Source organism: Mesoplodon densirostris, chromosome 14 (genome assembly GCF_025265405.1).
Source record: "Mesoplodon densirostris isolate mMesDen1 chromosome 14, mMesDen1 primary haplotype, whole genome shotgun sequence".
NCBI lineage: Eukaryota > Metazoa > Chordata > Mammalia > Artiodactyla > Ziphiidae > Mesoplodon > Mesoplodon densirostris.
Window position 1 is genome coordinate 84,463,958 of NC_082674.1, and position 14,825 is coordinate 84,478,782.

At 37.7% G+C, this 14,825-nt stretch overlaps 1 protein-coding gene across 5 annotated transcripts in view; it reads right to left on the reverse strand.

Annotated features, from left to right (window-relative positions):
* CTNNA2 (catenin alpha 2) overlaps nucleotides 1-14,825 on the reverse strand; it is a 1,046,049-nt gene that overhangs the window by 90,333 nt on the left and 940,891 nt on the right. For 4 of the 5 annotated variants that reach the window (XM_060116853.1, XM_060116851.1, XM_060116850.1 and 1 more), the window contains 3 exons: nucleotides 10,024-10,116; nucleotides 9,275-9,431; nucleotides 2,117-2,317 (listed from right to left, as the gene is read on the reverse strand). In XM_060116853.1, coding sequence (XP_059972836.1) covers nucleotides 2,117-2,317; nucleotides 9,275-9,431; nucleotides 10,024-10,116 — 451 coding nt within the window. The remainder of the gene's footprint in view (nucleotides 1-2,116; nucleotides 2,318-9,274; nucleotides 9,432-10,023; nucleotides 10,117-14,825) is intronic. The other variant, XM_060116852.1, reaches the window with a different exon arrangement.

Here is a 14,825-nt window from a genome sequence, read left to right on the forward strand (position 1 = left end):
AGGGTGAAAAAAAATATATCCTTAAACTGGAGAGTAAAATAACTGTTTCTAATTATTCCAAATGAGAAAAGAAATACTGTATGGCTTACATTGTGTTGCTCTATTGAATGAAAAGGGCAAGTCTATTTGAAAAAAAATTTAAAAAATAAAAAAATAGTGCTGAATTTCAGCTAATTACAATGTGGATATATCATATTATCATTTTTTAACATCTTTATTGGAGTATAATTGCTTTACAATGTTGTGTTAATTTCTGCTTTATAACAAAGTGAACCAGCTATACGTATACATATATCACCATATCCCCTCCCTCTTGTGTCTCTCTCCCACCCTCCCTACCCCACCCCTCTAGGTGATCACAAAGCACTGTGCTGATCTCCCTGTGCTATGCTGCTGCTTCCCACTAGCTATCTATTTTACATTTGGTAGTGTATATATGTCAGTGCTACTCTCTCACTTTGTCCCAGCTTACCCTTCCCCCTCTCCGTGTCCTCAAGTCTATTCTCTTCATCTGTGTCTTTATTCCTGTCCTGCCCCTTGGTTCATCAGAACCTTTTTAATTTTAATTTTTTGACTCCATATATATGTGTTAACATACAGTATTTTTTTTCTATTTCTGACTTATTTCACTCTGTATGAGAGACTCTAGGCCTATACACCTCACCACAAATAACTCAATTTTGTTTCCTTTTATGGTTGAGTAATAGTCCATTGCATACATGTGCCACATCTTGTTTATCCATTCATCTATCAATGGACACTTAGGTTGCTTCCATGTCCTGACTGTTGTAAATAGAGCTGCAATGAACATTATGGTACATGACTCTTTTTGAATTATGGATATATCTTATTATTATTGTTATTATTTGTAATTCTAAGTATGTGAGGATTCTCAAGAGCAACGATCCCTAGATGTGTTCTTTATAATGTGATATTACACTAGTCCTTTTTCTGCTTATATTTCAGATAGCAACCAATGTCTCTTTATCTGTTGTTTTTCCATGCTATTCTAGACTAACAAATAGCTACAGAAGTCTTTGTAAATAACCTTTTCCCTGTAGAAGGAAACATGTTTCTGCTAACATGTCTTATCATGTAAAACTTGGAATACTGTTATATCTGACCTTTCAGAGATATGTTTATTTTTAAAAGCCTAGTGGGTTCCAAATTCCATATATAGACCCATGAAGACTTCCACTGATGCTGAGGTAAATTCCTTCTATGCATACAGAGGACCCAATTCATTAACCATTCATAACTCCATCCAATATAGAGTTAATTCCATTTGTCTTCTCTCCATTCCTGGACTTTCTCTCTACTCTAATTCCCCCATATATACAAATACACAAGGCATAAGGGACTGAAGCCAAGAGACACCAGTCAAGAGCAGAAACTACTAAAAATAGGCTACTCGTTGACCCAACTATCCAGAGTTATGGGTTGTTGTGCTAACTTAGTAGAAATAAGTCTTTTTTCCATCTCAGTGTACCAGAGAGCTATGACAGGCTCCCATAAGTAACTGTGTCTCACCACAACCGTGATTCCCCAGTGGGCAGCCGCATGCCCTGGAAGAGGGAATGCAAGCCTTTGCTAGAGGAGCAGGTCATATATTAAAGTCTAACCCTTTTTCAGTAACCAGTACGTCCTTTGATTACTTCATGTCCATGTACTGCCTAAAGCCTTTATGCTTTTCCTTGGTTGTCCTTATCTTCTCAAGAAATAGACAGGAAAATGTTTTTCAAGTTCAAGTTTCCACGTTCCAATCACATATTCAATATTTTCTAGACTTGTGACCTTTTTTCAGTCTCTTAACTGATTCAAAACTCCATTTTCACATTCATAATAGGAGATAATAAAAATCTGCCTACTTCATAAGGTCTTTGTGAGAATCAATGCTTACATATAAAAACTGTAGAGTAGTATGTACTGCAAAACAATAAATTATTATTCTGCTAAAGTAGTCCAATTCAAACTCAAGAAATAAAGAACACCCTTTTTATGATCATGTGTAATTTAAAAGCAGAAAGACCTATGGGAAACAATGAAACAGATTGATTCAGGTATGGAAATTAATCATGTTGCTGACATTTTGGTCAAACCTAATATCCATGGTTACCTGTCTCAGAGAGCAATTTTGTAGCTTCCAGCACCTTCTCAGTATAAACTCCAGCTTCATAGTTCTCCATCTCAGCATTGATGATGTGTATGACTCGAGCTGCCCGGCCCCTGATAGCCCCTGCAGTCCGGTCCAGAGTGTCCACGTCCCCCTCTTGAAGTGCTATCACACACTTGTTCACATCCTCTAAGATATGATTTTCTGTGGAGAGGACACATACACATTTATATGATTTTTTACCACTGACACACTTAAAAACCTATTGAAGATAGATTCATTAACTCACAAGCCATTAACTTGTATATCTCAATACATTCTTAATAACATTGAAATTATATTTAAAGAACATAGTTTACAATTACAATAGTGGTTCTCAAACTTGAACATCAACTGGAGGATTTGTAGCATCATAGAGACTGTTGGGTGTCTCTCTCAGGGTTTCTGATTCACTAGGTCTGGGGTTGGGCCCAAGAAATTGCATTTCTACCAAGTTCCCAGGTGATGGTAATGTTGCTGGTTTGGGGACCACACTTTGAGAACCACCATCTTTAAAAATATCTCTTTCTTTGTTTCAGTGTTTAAGATTTATTGGGTGAAAAGGTCTTTTAAGAGTGGTAGTGGCAGCGCACAAGAAGTCACCAAGCAGCAATGTTTCTAGATATGTCCAGAGTTGCACTTTGGGTTGAATCATGTTTTTATTGAGGAAACATTTAAGGGAGACTTTAAAATGAACAAATATCACCCCATCAGTCTCCCAATGTTGTGTCATGCATAAGGTATACACAATGGAAACTGATCAGGTGAAGAGGATCACAGAGTTCCCCACAATTGAAATACAATCCAGTCTGTGGCTGGTTCCCTCAGATTGCAGTCAAGGTCAGGGACCACTCTCCATCATTGTCCAAAGCAGAATCCAAGCAGGCAGGAAGAGAGGATTTTCTCTCTACCAGCCTAGAAAAAACATGCAGTCTGGTCCCTTACAGTTTTGCAAGTGTTCAATTTTGTATTTTCCATGTCCAGTGTGAGATGTGTTATTATGTTCCTTGAACATTCTTTAGAAACAGAATTCTAAGGAAATGTTCAAAAAGTTTAGTACTCTGAGGGAAAAAAAAAAGAACTTAAGATAAAAATATACATATACACACACAATAGAATAATAGAACAAGCTTGGAAGTAGCCGTAAGTAATCTGGTAACCCTTAAGAAATTATAACTATCCAATGAACAGTAAATAAAGGACTAAATTGAATGATTACCTCTTTAAGAAGTTTCTAGAGCTAGTTCTGATTTATAAATTCCTAAAGAAGGAGAGATGGGAGGGTACTCGGCAAATCCCAGTCTCTCCCATGGATCTCTCCTTCTTTCATTAAACCAATCACTCAGAGAAAATATTTGTTTTTATATGACATTGGATAGAAAATTGCAAAGTATAACATGTTTCATAAAGGAACATCTGTTTGATCTCATGCAATATGATTTCCTCACTCAACTATTTATAAATTTCTGATTTCTACATTCTCTAGTTTCAAATAGAAATTAGAATAGAAAAAAAATGAAATGTTCACATTTTAATATTTATATATCTTAAACTCACAAGAAGTTATTTCCTGAATGCTGATATTTTCCTGAGAAAAAGAGAAAGACAGTTGTGAAAATAGAGACTTAAAGGCTTTCATTTTGATTAAGGAACTTCTGAAACCACCTCTTTATGAGATCTTGGATTGGATCATGCAAACTCACCTAAAAGGACACCTTCAAAAAAAAAAAGGTTTACTCAAATGAAACTTGGCACAGGATTTTAAATACAGAAGTTTGATTCAAATAGGTCTCTCTTACTGCCCTGCTGGATTCCTCCAGACAATTAAAATATGTCGTGGTCCCTGAAAATGGGCAACTACGAGGGTGTTCATGTCAAAAACAGGCATTTTCGTGCTTCCCTGGTGGCACAGTGGTTGAGAGTCTGCCTGCCAGTGCAGGGGATACAGGTGTGTGCCCCGGTGTGAGAAGATCCCACATGCCGTGGAGCGGCTAGGCCCGTGAGCCATGGCCACTGAGCCTGAGCATCTGGAGCCTGTGATCCACAACGGGAGAGGCCAAAACAGTGAGAGGCCCGTGTACCGAAAAAAACAAAACAAAACAAAACAAAAACCAGGCATTTTCTTTGAATAACATAAGGTAAGAATAAGCATACCTACCATTTTTCTGTGCATAGTTTAAAGATGAAATTGAATGCAAAACAGAGAAATCTGTCAATTACATTAGATACTAATGTCTCTGGAATTAACAAAATTTAAAATGTAAGAAGCCCATTCATGACCTAATATCCTAAAATGAAATGATAGTTTTTAAAATCTAATTTCCAAACTAAAATATGCAACTAATTTAATTAGGAGGTAAGAAAAAGAATATGCTTTCATAGGTATAACTACAGTTGACCCTTGAACAACAAAGGTTTGAACAGTGCAGGTCTACTTGTACATGGATTTATTTCAGTAGTAAATACTACAGTACCACAGAGCTGAGGTTGGTTGGATCCACAGATGCAGAACGTCCTATCTATGGGGCTCACTGTAAAGTTATGCCCAGATTTTCAGCTGTGTGGAGGGAGGGTCGGTGCCCCACACCCCCAAGTTTTTCAAGGGTCAACTATTTACATTAATTGAAGGAGGCCATGATATCAAAAGCATTGATTTTTTTTCTGCTTTATAACAAATTTAATCAGTTATACATATACATATGTTCCCATATCCCCTCCCTTTTGCGTCTCCCTCCCACCCTCCCTATCCCACCCCTCCAGGCGGTCACAAAGCACCGAGCTGATAAAAGCATTGCTTTTAATTGAATTGCCAATTAATTTGTTCAATGGTTAGTCACATTAATCATGTGTGAATAAAATATTAATTTTACTAATTTTCAGCTTACTAACTGACTCAGTTTGCTTAATCAACTCTTTTAATGAAATGTTGAGATTGTTTACTCTGCATTCCCAACTTTACCCAATTAGAGGTACCCATTTTATAAAAATATGGATTACAATTCCCTCATGATAGTGGTTATACCAGTGGATGATATATATGTAAAAGCCACAATGATAAAGAATGTTCTAAAATAAATTTGTACTTTATTAAGCTAAATACCAATAATGCACTTGAAAAGAGCTATATTGTTGTAGACATATTATTTGATCAAAAGATGATACTCGGTCTATATATGGTTTCCCTGGACACCTTGTAATAACTTCTCCACCCCTAGTCCCTACACCCTCAGGCCTGGGGTTCACAAGTTTGGAATTACTCTGGTCTAGTATCTATCAAAAAGGGCAGTGAATTATTCAAAGGCAGAATCCACACTTAACTCATATTTTCATACCTGACAGCGCCTTAGAGCAGGCAATCAAAGAAGAAATCCTGAATAAACATGTCCATTGAAGAGGGACAATCAATTATATATTTTTATCCTAAGCTATTTTCAGGAGAAAGAATTCATTAAGTAAGGAGATAGAGGAATGATGTTCCAACTAGAAAATAACATAGAAGAGAAAGTAATAATAAAAAGCACCTGTATTCCAGAGATGATTACATTGCTGGGATAAACCCTTAGGTACTTTGGATGCCTGGATGCAAAGCATGGTTTTTAAACATCATAGAACATTTGTCTGCAACGTATTTTGTGGTAAACTTCCTTGAATTTTTGCAAACTTATAATTTCAGGAAAGATGTAATCTTGTTAAAAAATCATAGGTGACCAAACTACCTGATTATTATAAGCTTTAAAGCTATAGCTTCTAAATTCAAAAGCAAAGTTCAGTCTGTGAATTTTTTAATGAAACAAACTCAAGACCCTGGAGTCAAAAAAAAAAACAAACAAACAAATCAAAGAGGAAAAGGCAAACAAAGCAAAACGAAACTTTTAGACATTATGGGATTGAGTTAACGCTTCTTCAGATCTTAGATGCTTGCTATTTTGTGAGCCAAACCCAAGAATTCAACTGTTATGTGGTTAATGCCAAGATGCTCATTTTAAGACACTATTAAAAATTTTAGTTTTTGCCCAGTGGGAAAAGTTTAAGTGTTCTAATACAGCCATTTCATTTTTTTTAGAAGCCCAGACCACATCTGAAAATTGGTTTTGCTCCTGTAATGTTAGTAGCTCCCCAAACTTGTTGCATTTCATATGGACAAATTAAGCACTCAGACACACAAGTTCAGGTAGCATGAAAAAAAAAAAGAAAAAAAAGAAAGCAAAACAAAACTATCCCTTAAAAAAAAATCTTTTTGTTGTTGTTTTCAAACTAGAATTTCCTGCCAGAATAGATATTCCCTTAAGAAGATGATACATAAAGTGCCATTAATGCCATTTCAAAATATCTCCTGGGCCAACCTTGCAATTTATTGATGCAAATGTTTTGGCTCCAGCTCAGAGAGGAGATTAGAAGTAGTTTCCCCAACTATCGGGCTGTATCTACAGTCTACCAGCAGGACAGAGTGGGCTGTGTCATTATTTGTCAAGCCCATCTGTGGAAAGGTGCCTGCCGCCTCCGATTGTCAAGTCCAAAGGCATGCTCTAGCAGGTCCTGCCAAGGCTGGCTCCCTGACAGCGCCTGTTCATTTTCCTGTCATGGCATGCTGCGGCGCTTGTACCACTGGGGTTGGACTGCACAGTATTATCAGCGGAAGCCAAAGCCTTTTCTTGTTGCTGGTAATAATGAGATGCACAAAGGAATGGCAGGGAGAAAGGTGGCAGAGAGGCAGATCCGGTGGAAGAAAATTAAGAAAAGCTTTGCACTACTGAAACAGTCTGAGATAAGACCTCCTAACCTTGCTTTTCTCTACCCTCAGAAATTTTCATACATGCATTTAAAGAAAAGAATAAGGTGGGAAAGCTTTAAGTTCTAAAATGATTCCTCTTTGAAAAAAGTAGTATATGGATATTTTCTATTCATTTGTAGATAGAAGGGGAAGAGCGTAAGATTTCTGGGGCTGTTGGATTGCTGTGTGAGATCTGAGGCTGGTTGGAGAGTCCCCCTGCCCCTTTGGGGGACCCCTATAGTTATCCTGGCAAAGACTGACTAGATACAAGAAAGATGCTCAGTCCTGGTGTCCATCCTTCTGTTCCCCACCACTCAAATCCCCAATATGTCTATCCAAACAATTTCTAAGCACCTTATGAAAGTTGAATTTCTTGCATATCTTTTATGTTGTTAGGACTCATGCATAAGTGAAACAAAAATCCCAGGAATGGCAACACATTGAGCTCTTTATTAGCCAACCCCTGCATATGGGTATGTTTAAATGAATAGTTGTTTTGAAAAGTCATCAAAAACAAAGCACTTTGGGAATGAAGAATTAGACAGATTTCCAAGAAGGAAGAGAGAATGGAATGGTGGCACCAGAGGGGATGGCGAGGTTTGAGGGGGTGGGGAAGGAGCTGCAATGAAAGCTGGAAACATCAAAGGCAAATTTCCTTCTATCTAGACTTACTGAGATCTATATAGATTATGGAAAGATGATATCTGGATTTTAATTACACATCTGTCAAGTTACCTACCTCTCAGTGCCTTACCGTTCTCAAAGGAAGGCTCAGCATAGTGATACCTATATTATAAAACTTTGGTGTGAATTAAACCAAATAACAGAAAGTCAGACAAATTATAGATACTGAGCATGTATTCACTCATTTTTCCCATCTCCCTTGCTCTGCCCTCGATGATTTCAAAGTTGGCTTTTCCATCATCCATCAGATCTACAGATTCAACTATGCTGTTCTCAGACAAGCTTTAAACAGAAGCCCGCAGTGGGAATTCATTGTCAGTTTCTTGGTGAAAGGAAAGACTGCAACTAGAGAAAAGTTTCTAAACACACTAAGCCTCCTGCAGAAATCCCTTCCACACTGTTGCAGTCAGAGGCCCTGTCTGTCTGGATCGCACCAGTTGTGCTGCAACCCCTCCCTCTCAGACCTCAGTAAGTCCTGGTCAAGTCTAGGGCACACCTGAGCTGTCATGTGTGAGTTCCATACGCCTGTGGGTAGAGTCAACACCTGGCCAATTTGAATTTTCAAGCGTCACTTGGTTATTTTAATGCATCGCAAGGAGGCTGAGGTTTCTGGTGACCTCCTTCCCCATGCCTTCCATAGAGACTTTTCCAGGTGAATTGGGCCAAATGTGTTTAGTCAAATGTGTTTGGAAAAAGGCCCGTTAGCTGGCTGGTAGCTAAATTTGAAACAGCATTGATGAGCCCCCTTAAAGGTCAAATTGACTACATGGTTATTCAAACGTGCCAACATCCTTCAGTCTGGCTTCATTTACAAAGAAGAAAGTTACAATTTCCAGTGATGACTAGTTACTTTCTCTCACTTCTCTCCACAGCCTCATGGTCAAGTGCTCAAAGCCTCAATAGCTCCCAAGTGCCTTCTAATGGGTTCATTCTGTGGCTAACATTTCTTCCCAGCTTATCACAAACCTGGGTAACTTCACTTATTGAGGAAAAAAAACTTAACGCAGCCAAATTGGAATAACTCATTGTTGTTTTTTTTGTTTTTTTTTAAACATAACCAGTCTCATAACCCATACCCTTTTTTAGATGGATGATTCAGATGCATCAAAGGCCATCCTATTTTAAAAACTCCAGGAAGGGTCTTCCCTAGTGGTTCAGTGGTTGGGAGTCTGCCTGCTGATGCAGGGGACACGGGTTTGTGCCCCGGTCTGGGAGGATCCCACATGCCGTGGAGCAGCTGGGCCCGTGAGCCATGGCCGCTGAGCCTGCGCGTCCGGAGCTTGTGCTCCGCAGCAGGAGAGGCCGCGATAGTGAGAGGCCCACGTACTGCAAAAAAAAAAAAAAAAAAAAAAAAAAAAACCTCCAGGAAGTAAAAAGGAACCTAACTCTACTTCTAACTCTACTTAAATAACCTGTTCAGGTTTCTAATATCTTGATCAGAAATTTGTGTTTTCCCCCCAAATGCTTTGGCTCAGTGTCTTGAAATAATGTGCACAGCAGAGAAGAATTTTCAAGAGGGTGTTACAATTACAGTTGCAGAGATGATTGAAAGCTCAAAGGGCCAAGGAGAGCACTTGAAACACAGACCCATGACATTTGAAAGATATTCCACATCTCATCTTGTTCTCTTCCTTCGGCTGCCTTGTAAGGGGCCTGTTTGTGATTACCTGAGACAGAAAGGAAGTCATCCACTGAGGTGATGTCATCCACAGCCTCTGTCAGCACTCGGACCTGCTTTTCCCACTGGTCTTTGAAGACATCCATATTGTCCTGAGCAACTTTGCTCTGTGGCCGGGCAGCCAATGTGAGAGCGGCATTGATGACCTATTTGTTAGAAACAATCCAGGGACATATTGACCACACTCTTCAAAAGAGGAACAAGCAGGTCAGAGACCATGTTGAGACCCTGGACCCTGCAGCTCCCAGAGATAAGTGGGTTCCCAGTGTTTGGAAGGACAATCAAAACATGAAAGTTAAAGTAGGTTATCAACTACTACTAGTTTTTGTTTGCTTTTCTTCTTTATTTAAGATATAGGTTTCAAAAGTGTTTACTGGAAAAAGCCTACTTAGCACAGATGTGGCAGAAATATAATTCATCTTCTACATTCACAAGTGTATAATTTAGTGGTTGAGACACTAAAGGTAAATAGGTATGGAGCATTGAAATAACAGTACAAGGCAAATAGAAGAAAGTCAATAGGAGTGGAAAAGAGAATAATCGCCACAATAATTCTGAAGAGACTGGAATAGTTTGAAGCTCTTTTTGAGAAAGGCAGAACCTGAAATGGTTCATGAATTTTGTGTAGCACTTTCCAGTGAAAGGAAAGAGGGCAAGGCAAGGAAATGAGTGACATGAGGGCTGGAGCGTAGAAGATCTGACATATCAGGCTTTAGAAACAAAGTAAATGAGGCTTACCTGGGGACACAGGCTGTCAATCTGGGTGGCTGCCATCCGAACTAATTTCACCCCTTCTTCATTGTTGGAGATGGAACAGGCCAAATTGGCCACCTGTATTGAAGAGGATTTGAATGAGAATGATGTTGGGACCAAGGGAAAATACACTGTTGCATGACCTTGTACCTTCCCTGGAGAGCGCCACATCCAGGAGAATCCTTTCACAAATGAGATAAAGGGACCCTTCTGTATTAAACTAAATATTACTAAGTCTTCTGTCTGTAGGCATTTCTATCAGAAAAGCAAGGTGTTAATAACAAATCATTGCTTCAAGATTCTTGAGCACACACAATAATGCATTTTAACTGGGTTCTTCTGAACTCTTTTCCCCTCCATCTACACTCCCACTTGAACTCCCTAAGACTCATTATTGAATGCAAAGCACTGCAATTTTGGCCACATCAGTACTAAATTCTGAACAGTGAGAGAGATGCCACAGGCAATGCTTTGGATTTTAAAGAGACCCATAGTAAACTGAAAATTAGTGTCTGTTACCCCAAAGAACCCAAGATCTTCCTGTCACAGTCTGTCAGGAAGATGTCAGCCCACAGTAGTCAACTCAAATGCTTTCAGGGGCCAGGCAGTTCTGAAAAGTGTGTAGAAAAGGCTGGTGTAATCCAGTAGGCAGTGAGGGGAGTGTGCAGCCAATGAGGATATGCAAGTCCATTATAAAGGCATTCAAGTTTGATTTTTAAAACATACTATAACAGCCAAAACAGCTGAACTGAATTCAAGTTCCCAGGTCAAGCATTTCAATGTTATTCCTTCTCTTCAAGGAGTGAGAATTAGTAATACAAGACCAGCCTGATTTGCCAAGGTCAACAGCACACAAAGTGATCATCAAAACACTGATCAGTCCCATCAAGCTGGTGTCAAGAGGACAGGAGGATGGGGATTAGAAAGGGAAAAGGAGAAGAGAAGGGCTGCCAGGGCTAGGAGCAGTAGGGCAAGTAGAGTACATGATTAGCAGAGAGAATCCCTAGGAGTCCTGTGGCCATCTGCCTTTTTGTATCACTTTTTTGTTCACTTCTGCTCTCCAAAACAAGACTGCTTCCCTACTCTGCCTTAATGCTCTGGGAGATTCAAATGCACTGCGTACGTGTATAGTTCCTAATGTGAAAGAAACCTTAGTGTGGAACAGGGAGAGCAGCACAGAGCTGTAGCTCAGGAGGCTCAACCACTAACCCATTCTGTAGGTCATGTCACATTTGGAGGATTGTTTCCTTATCAGCAAAAGGAGATGGATAGATGGTGATACTAGGGATACTTTCAAAGATGACTTCAATAAATCATTAGTGCAAAGAATCCCATTTTGAAGCTTTTAAAAAAGAACATATTACATCTATTACAGTGAGAATATATACTATGAGAAACCACAGATTGAGTTCCAAAAGTTCTCATGTAGTTTCTTACATTTTATAGTTTACCTTTGGTTCTTCAGATAATTTTCACTATGAAACTTAGTTTTCAAAGAGAAAGACAAACATGCCCTTTTATACCCATTAATAGGATGCTAAACGCCCAGGGGTATGAGGAGGCTCCTTGGAGGGAGAGCAAGAACACAGATTCTCAATTTCAATATTGTCTCCACTCTGCTTTTTTATTAATCTTTGTTATATTTGTATTCTACTGTATTTTATATTCCAAATGCCTGAATAAGTATGTGACAGAGAATCAGTTCTCAATACATGTTTATTGAATTAAAGAGTAACCTTTTAATAGCTTTTCAAAATTGCATATAGTGATTTGGAATACATAATAAGTCAAAAATACTCTTAAAGATAAAGTTGTTAGTCCTGTAATTTGGCTGGACAAATTTTCACATTACCTTCTAGCAGATGTTTACTAACGTCATGGAGCTAAACAATAGTTCTTATATTCTAGTCCATTGTTTGAGTCCAGAATGCAGTGGCCCATGTCCATTGTGGCATGTGAAATCAGGATGGTGTGATGAATTTTTGAGAAAAAATATATGTATTTAATTTAAAATTCTGTCTTTTAATCTTAGATTCTTCCCATTTCTTCTGTTTTATGAAATGATGATTTCAGATTATGGTTTTGTTTGCTTTTTATCATCCTTGCTTGGTATGTGACAGAGACTTGAGGTCATACTTTTCCATTGCAGTGAACAGCTGCTAAAGAGTTTGGCATATGACTCTATATAAGGACAACAACATGAAAACGTTAAAATGCTCCAGCAATCAGATCTTGGGTAATATTTGCTTGCATCTTTGTAAGATGAAAAGTAAAAAAATACCAGCACTCTCAATGAGATAAAGGCTCTAGACCAATTTTCAAATGGCTGTTGACATAAAAATATTTATAAATAAGAAAGAGAAAGAGAACCATATATTATGTATCTTTTGATAGAATGACAGAACACTACCTATGAAACGTTCTTGCCAAAAGCAACAATAACAACAACAAAAAAACAAAACATGAAAATGATCAGCCTTAGGATTGATTCTCAATTTACAGAAATCCAAGAGACCAACATGTAAAATAAAACCACATGGATGCCATCATGAAAATCCTGATGGTGATAACTAGTAGAAAAAAGTCAGACCTTTATAGGTCCTGAATAGACAAATAAACCATTATATAAACATCCATAAATATTTAAATGATTTTTATATATATGTACATTGTAAAACAATGAAAGATTTTAAAATTCACTAAAGATTTGATGATATTAAGGGGTTAATGTTTAAAATACCCTAGTAATAATTCAGTTATTTTTATTTAAAGTGTCCATAGCTTTTATATATGTTTTTATGTAATGTTTTAAAATACCCTAGTAATACTTCAGTTAAGTGTCCATAGCCATATATATATGTATATATGTATATGTATATATATATATGTATATATGTATATATATATATATATATATATATATATATATATATACACACACACACACACACACATATATATATATATATCAAGATGCTTATGGATGGAATTATATGTTTGGGATTTGCTTCACAGTTATTTAGGGTAGGGGAAATGGGTGGAGGTATAGAAAAAATGACTGGTTATTAGTTCATAATGGTCAAAGCTGTGTGATACTATATGATGATTCATTATACAGGCTCTACTTTAAGATATGCTTGAAATTTTCCATAATAAATTTTTTTAATGCAGTAACTAGAATCTATTATATCACCAGCTCTGATAAAATACTTTCTTGCACTTGTATGAGTCTCAAGGGAGCCTAGTATAAGTCAGGGAGAAGTCTGAGTATGGTTTAGAGGTAAGGCTTGCAGACAGCAGAAGATTGTCAGCCTAAGCACAGAAGGGAATACTGTAATGGCTTGTATAAGACACAGAGGTGGTTCTCCAGACCACACAGTCTCCTGAACATGCTGGTGGCAGGTCCCCAGACAGAAGCTGATCCTAGGAACGCTAAGGCTGAGAAAAACTGGGCTCTTGTGTGAGGGAGATGCAAACCAGTAACTTCCACATTGTGATAAAACAAACAAACAAAAAAAATTGTATCTTTTGGAATGTTTCTTCATCCTTTGTTTAATAAACTCTATTATGGCTTAGATCTACTGTGGGAACCTCACTGCCCAACAGAATCATCATAGGGGAATAGTGCTAGCAACACTTAGCAAAAATAAAGAAGTGACAACTCCCAATAGTTCTTCAATTATTTATTCTCTTTAATTTACTGATTTATAAATCCTAAAGCCTGGCAACCTCCGCTCTGAAATGTACTCCTGCTGTTTAAGTCTACTTAAAATCAGAATTTCATTTACCTTGTGTTATATTCTACAACATTCTGAAAATATTTCCAACATGATGCTAAGGATTTCACTATCTCCAAAGGCAAGCTTCTGTATTTTAAATTGGTCATGGACACAATCCAAATTCCTATCTTCCTTATTTTCCTTTAGCTTGCCTTTGTGTTTCTCACTGGACTCATTGACGTCATAGTGACTCTGAACATGGTTTTATATACTGTGATTTTGAGAACTCTGGCAGCAAACACTAAGTTTCAGTCTTGAGGCAGCTCCTAATCAATAATGCAGCTTGAAACGCCAGTGAATATTTCAACACCAGTACAAGGCTACTGCACACAGTAGGTACTTAATGATTGATTTCAACTACCTGTTCTTTAACTACAGCTCTTATGTTATGATATCAGAAACTCTTTGGTGAAATAAAATGTCCTATGTTTCAAATCACAATATTTTCTCCTTTTAAAAAAAAATTTTGGCATGATAGTCTTCCTAAGTGGGGGGGAAGGAGGGGAAGAGAATAGTAGAATAGAATCATGAGACATTAGAAAAAAAATAATTGGAGTAAAAAAATGAACAATATACCATTAATAGATCAGTGTTATGAGACTGCAAACCAAAATTGAGTGATATGATCATATTTAATAGAATTTTGAAACTTGCTTGAATCAACTAAATAGATAACATTTACGGGCTGGTGCTGGCCTCTGCTTTCTCCACTCTTGAATTGTTTACAACTTAGCTCAGGAAACAAGAATCAATTGCCTTCCTGGGGGCTCAAGAAACAATAAAGTCTATCATTAACTATTAAATGTTGGGCTATTTAGATTGATTTATGATTTCTAAAAGTGACTAGGCCATGCGTAAAGGTGGCATAGCTCCTTGGTGAGCTATTTGCACTAAATTTCCCAAGACTCTCTCAGGAAAGGAAGTCCTCCTTCATGACTTCTGAGAGCATAATGGATTTGGGGAAGTAAAAGCTAAAAAGACTGGACCAAGTCTTCTATCCTTGACTTA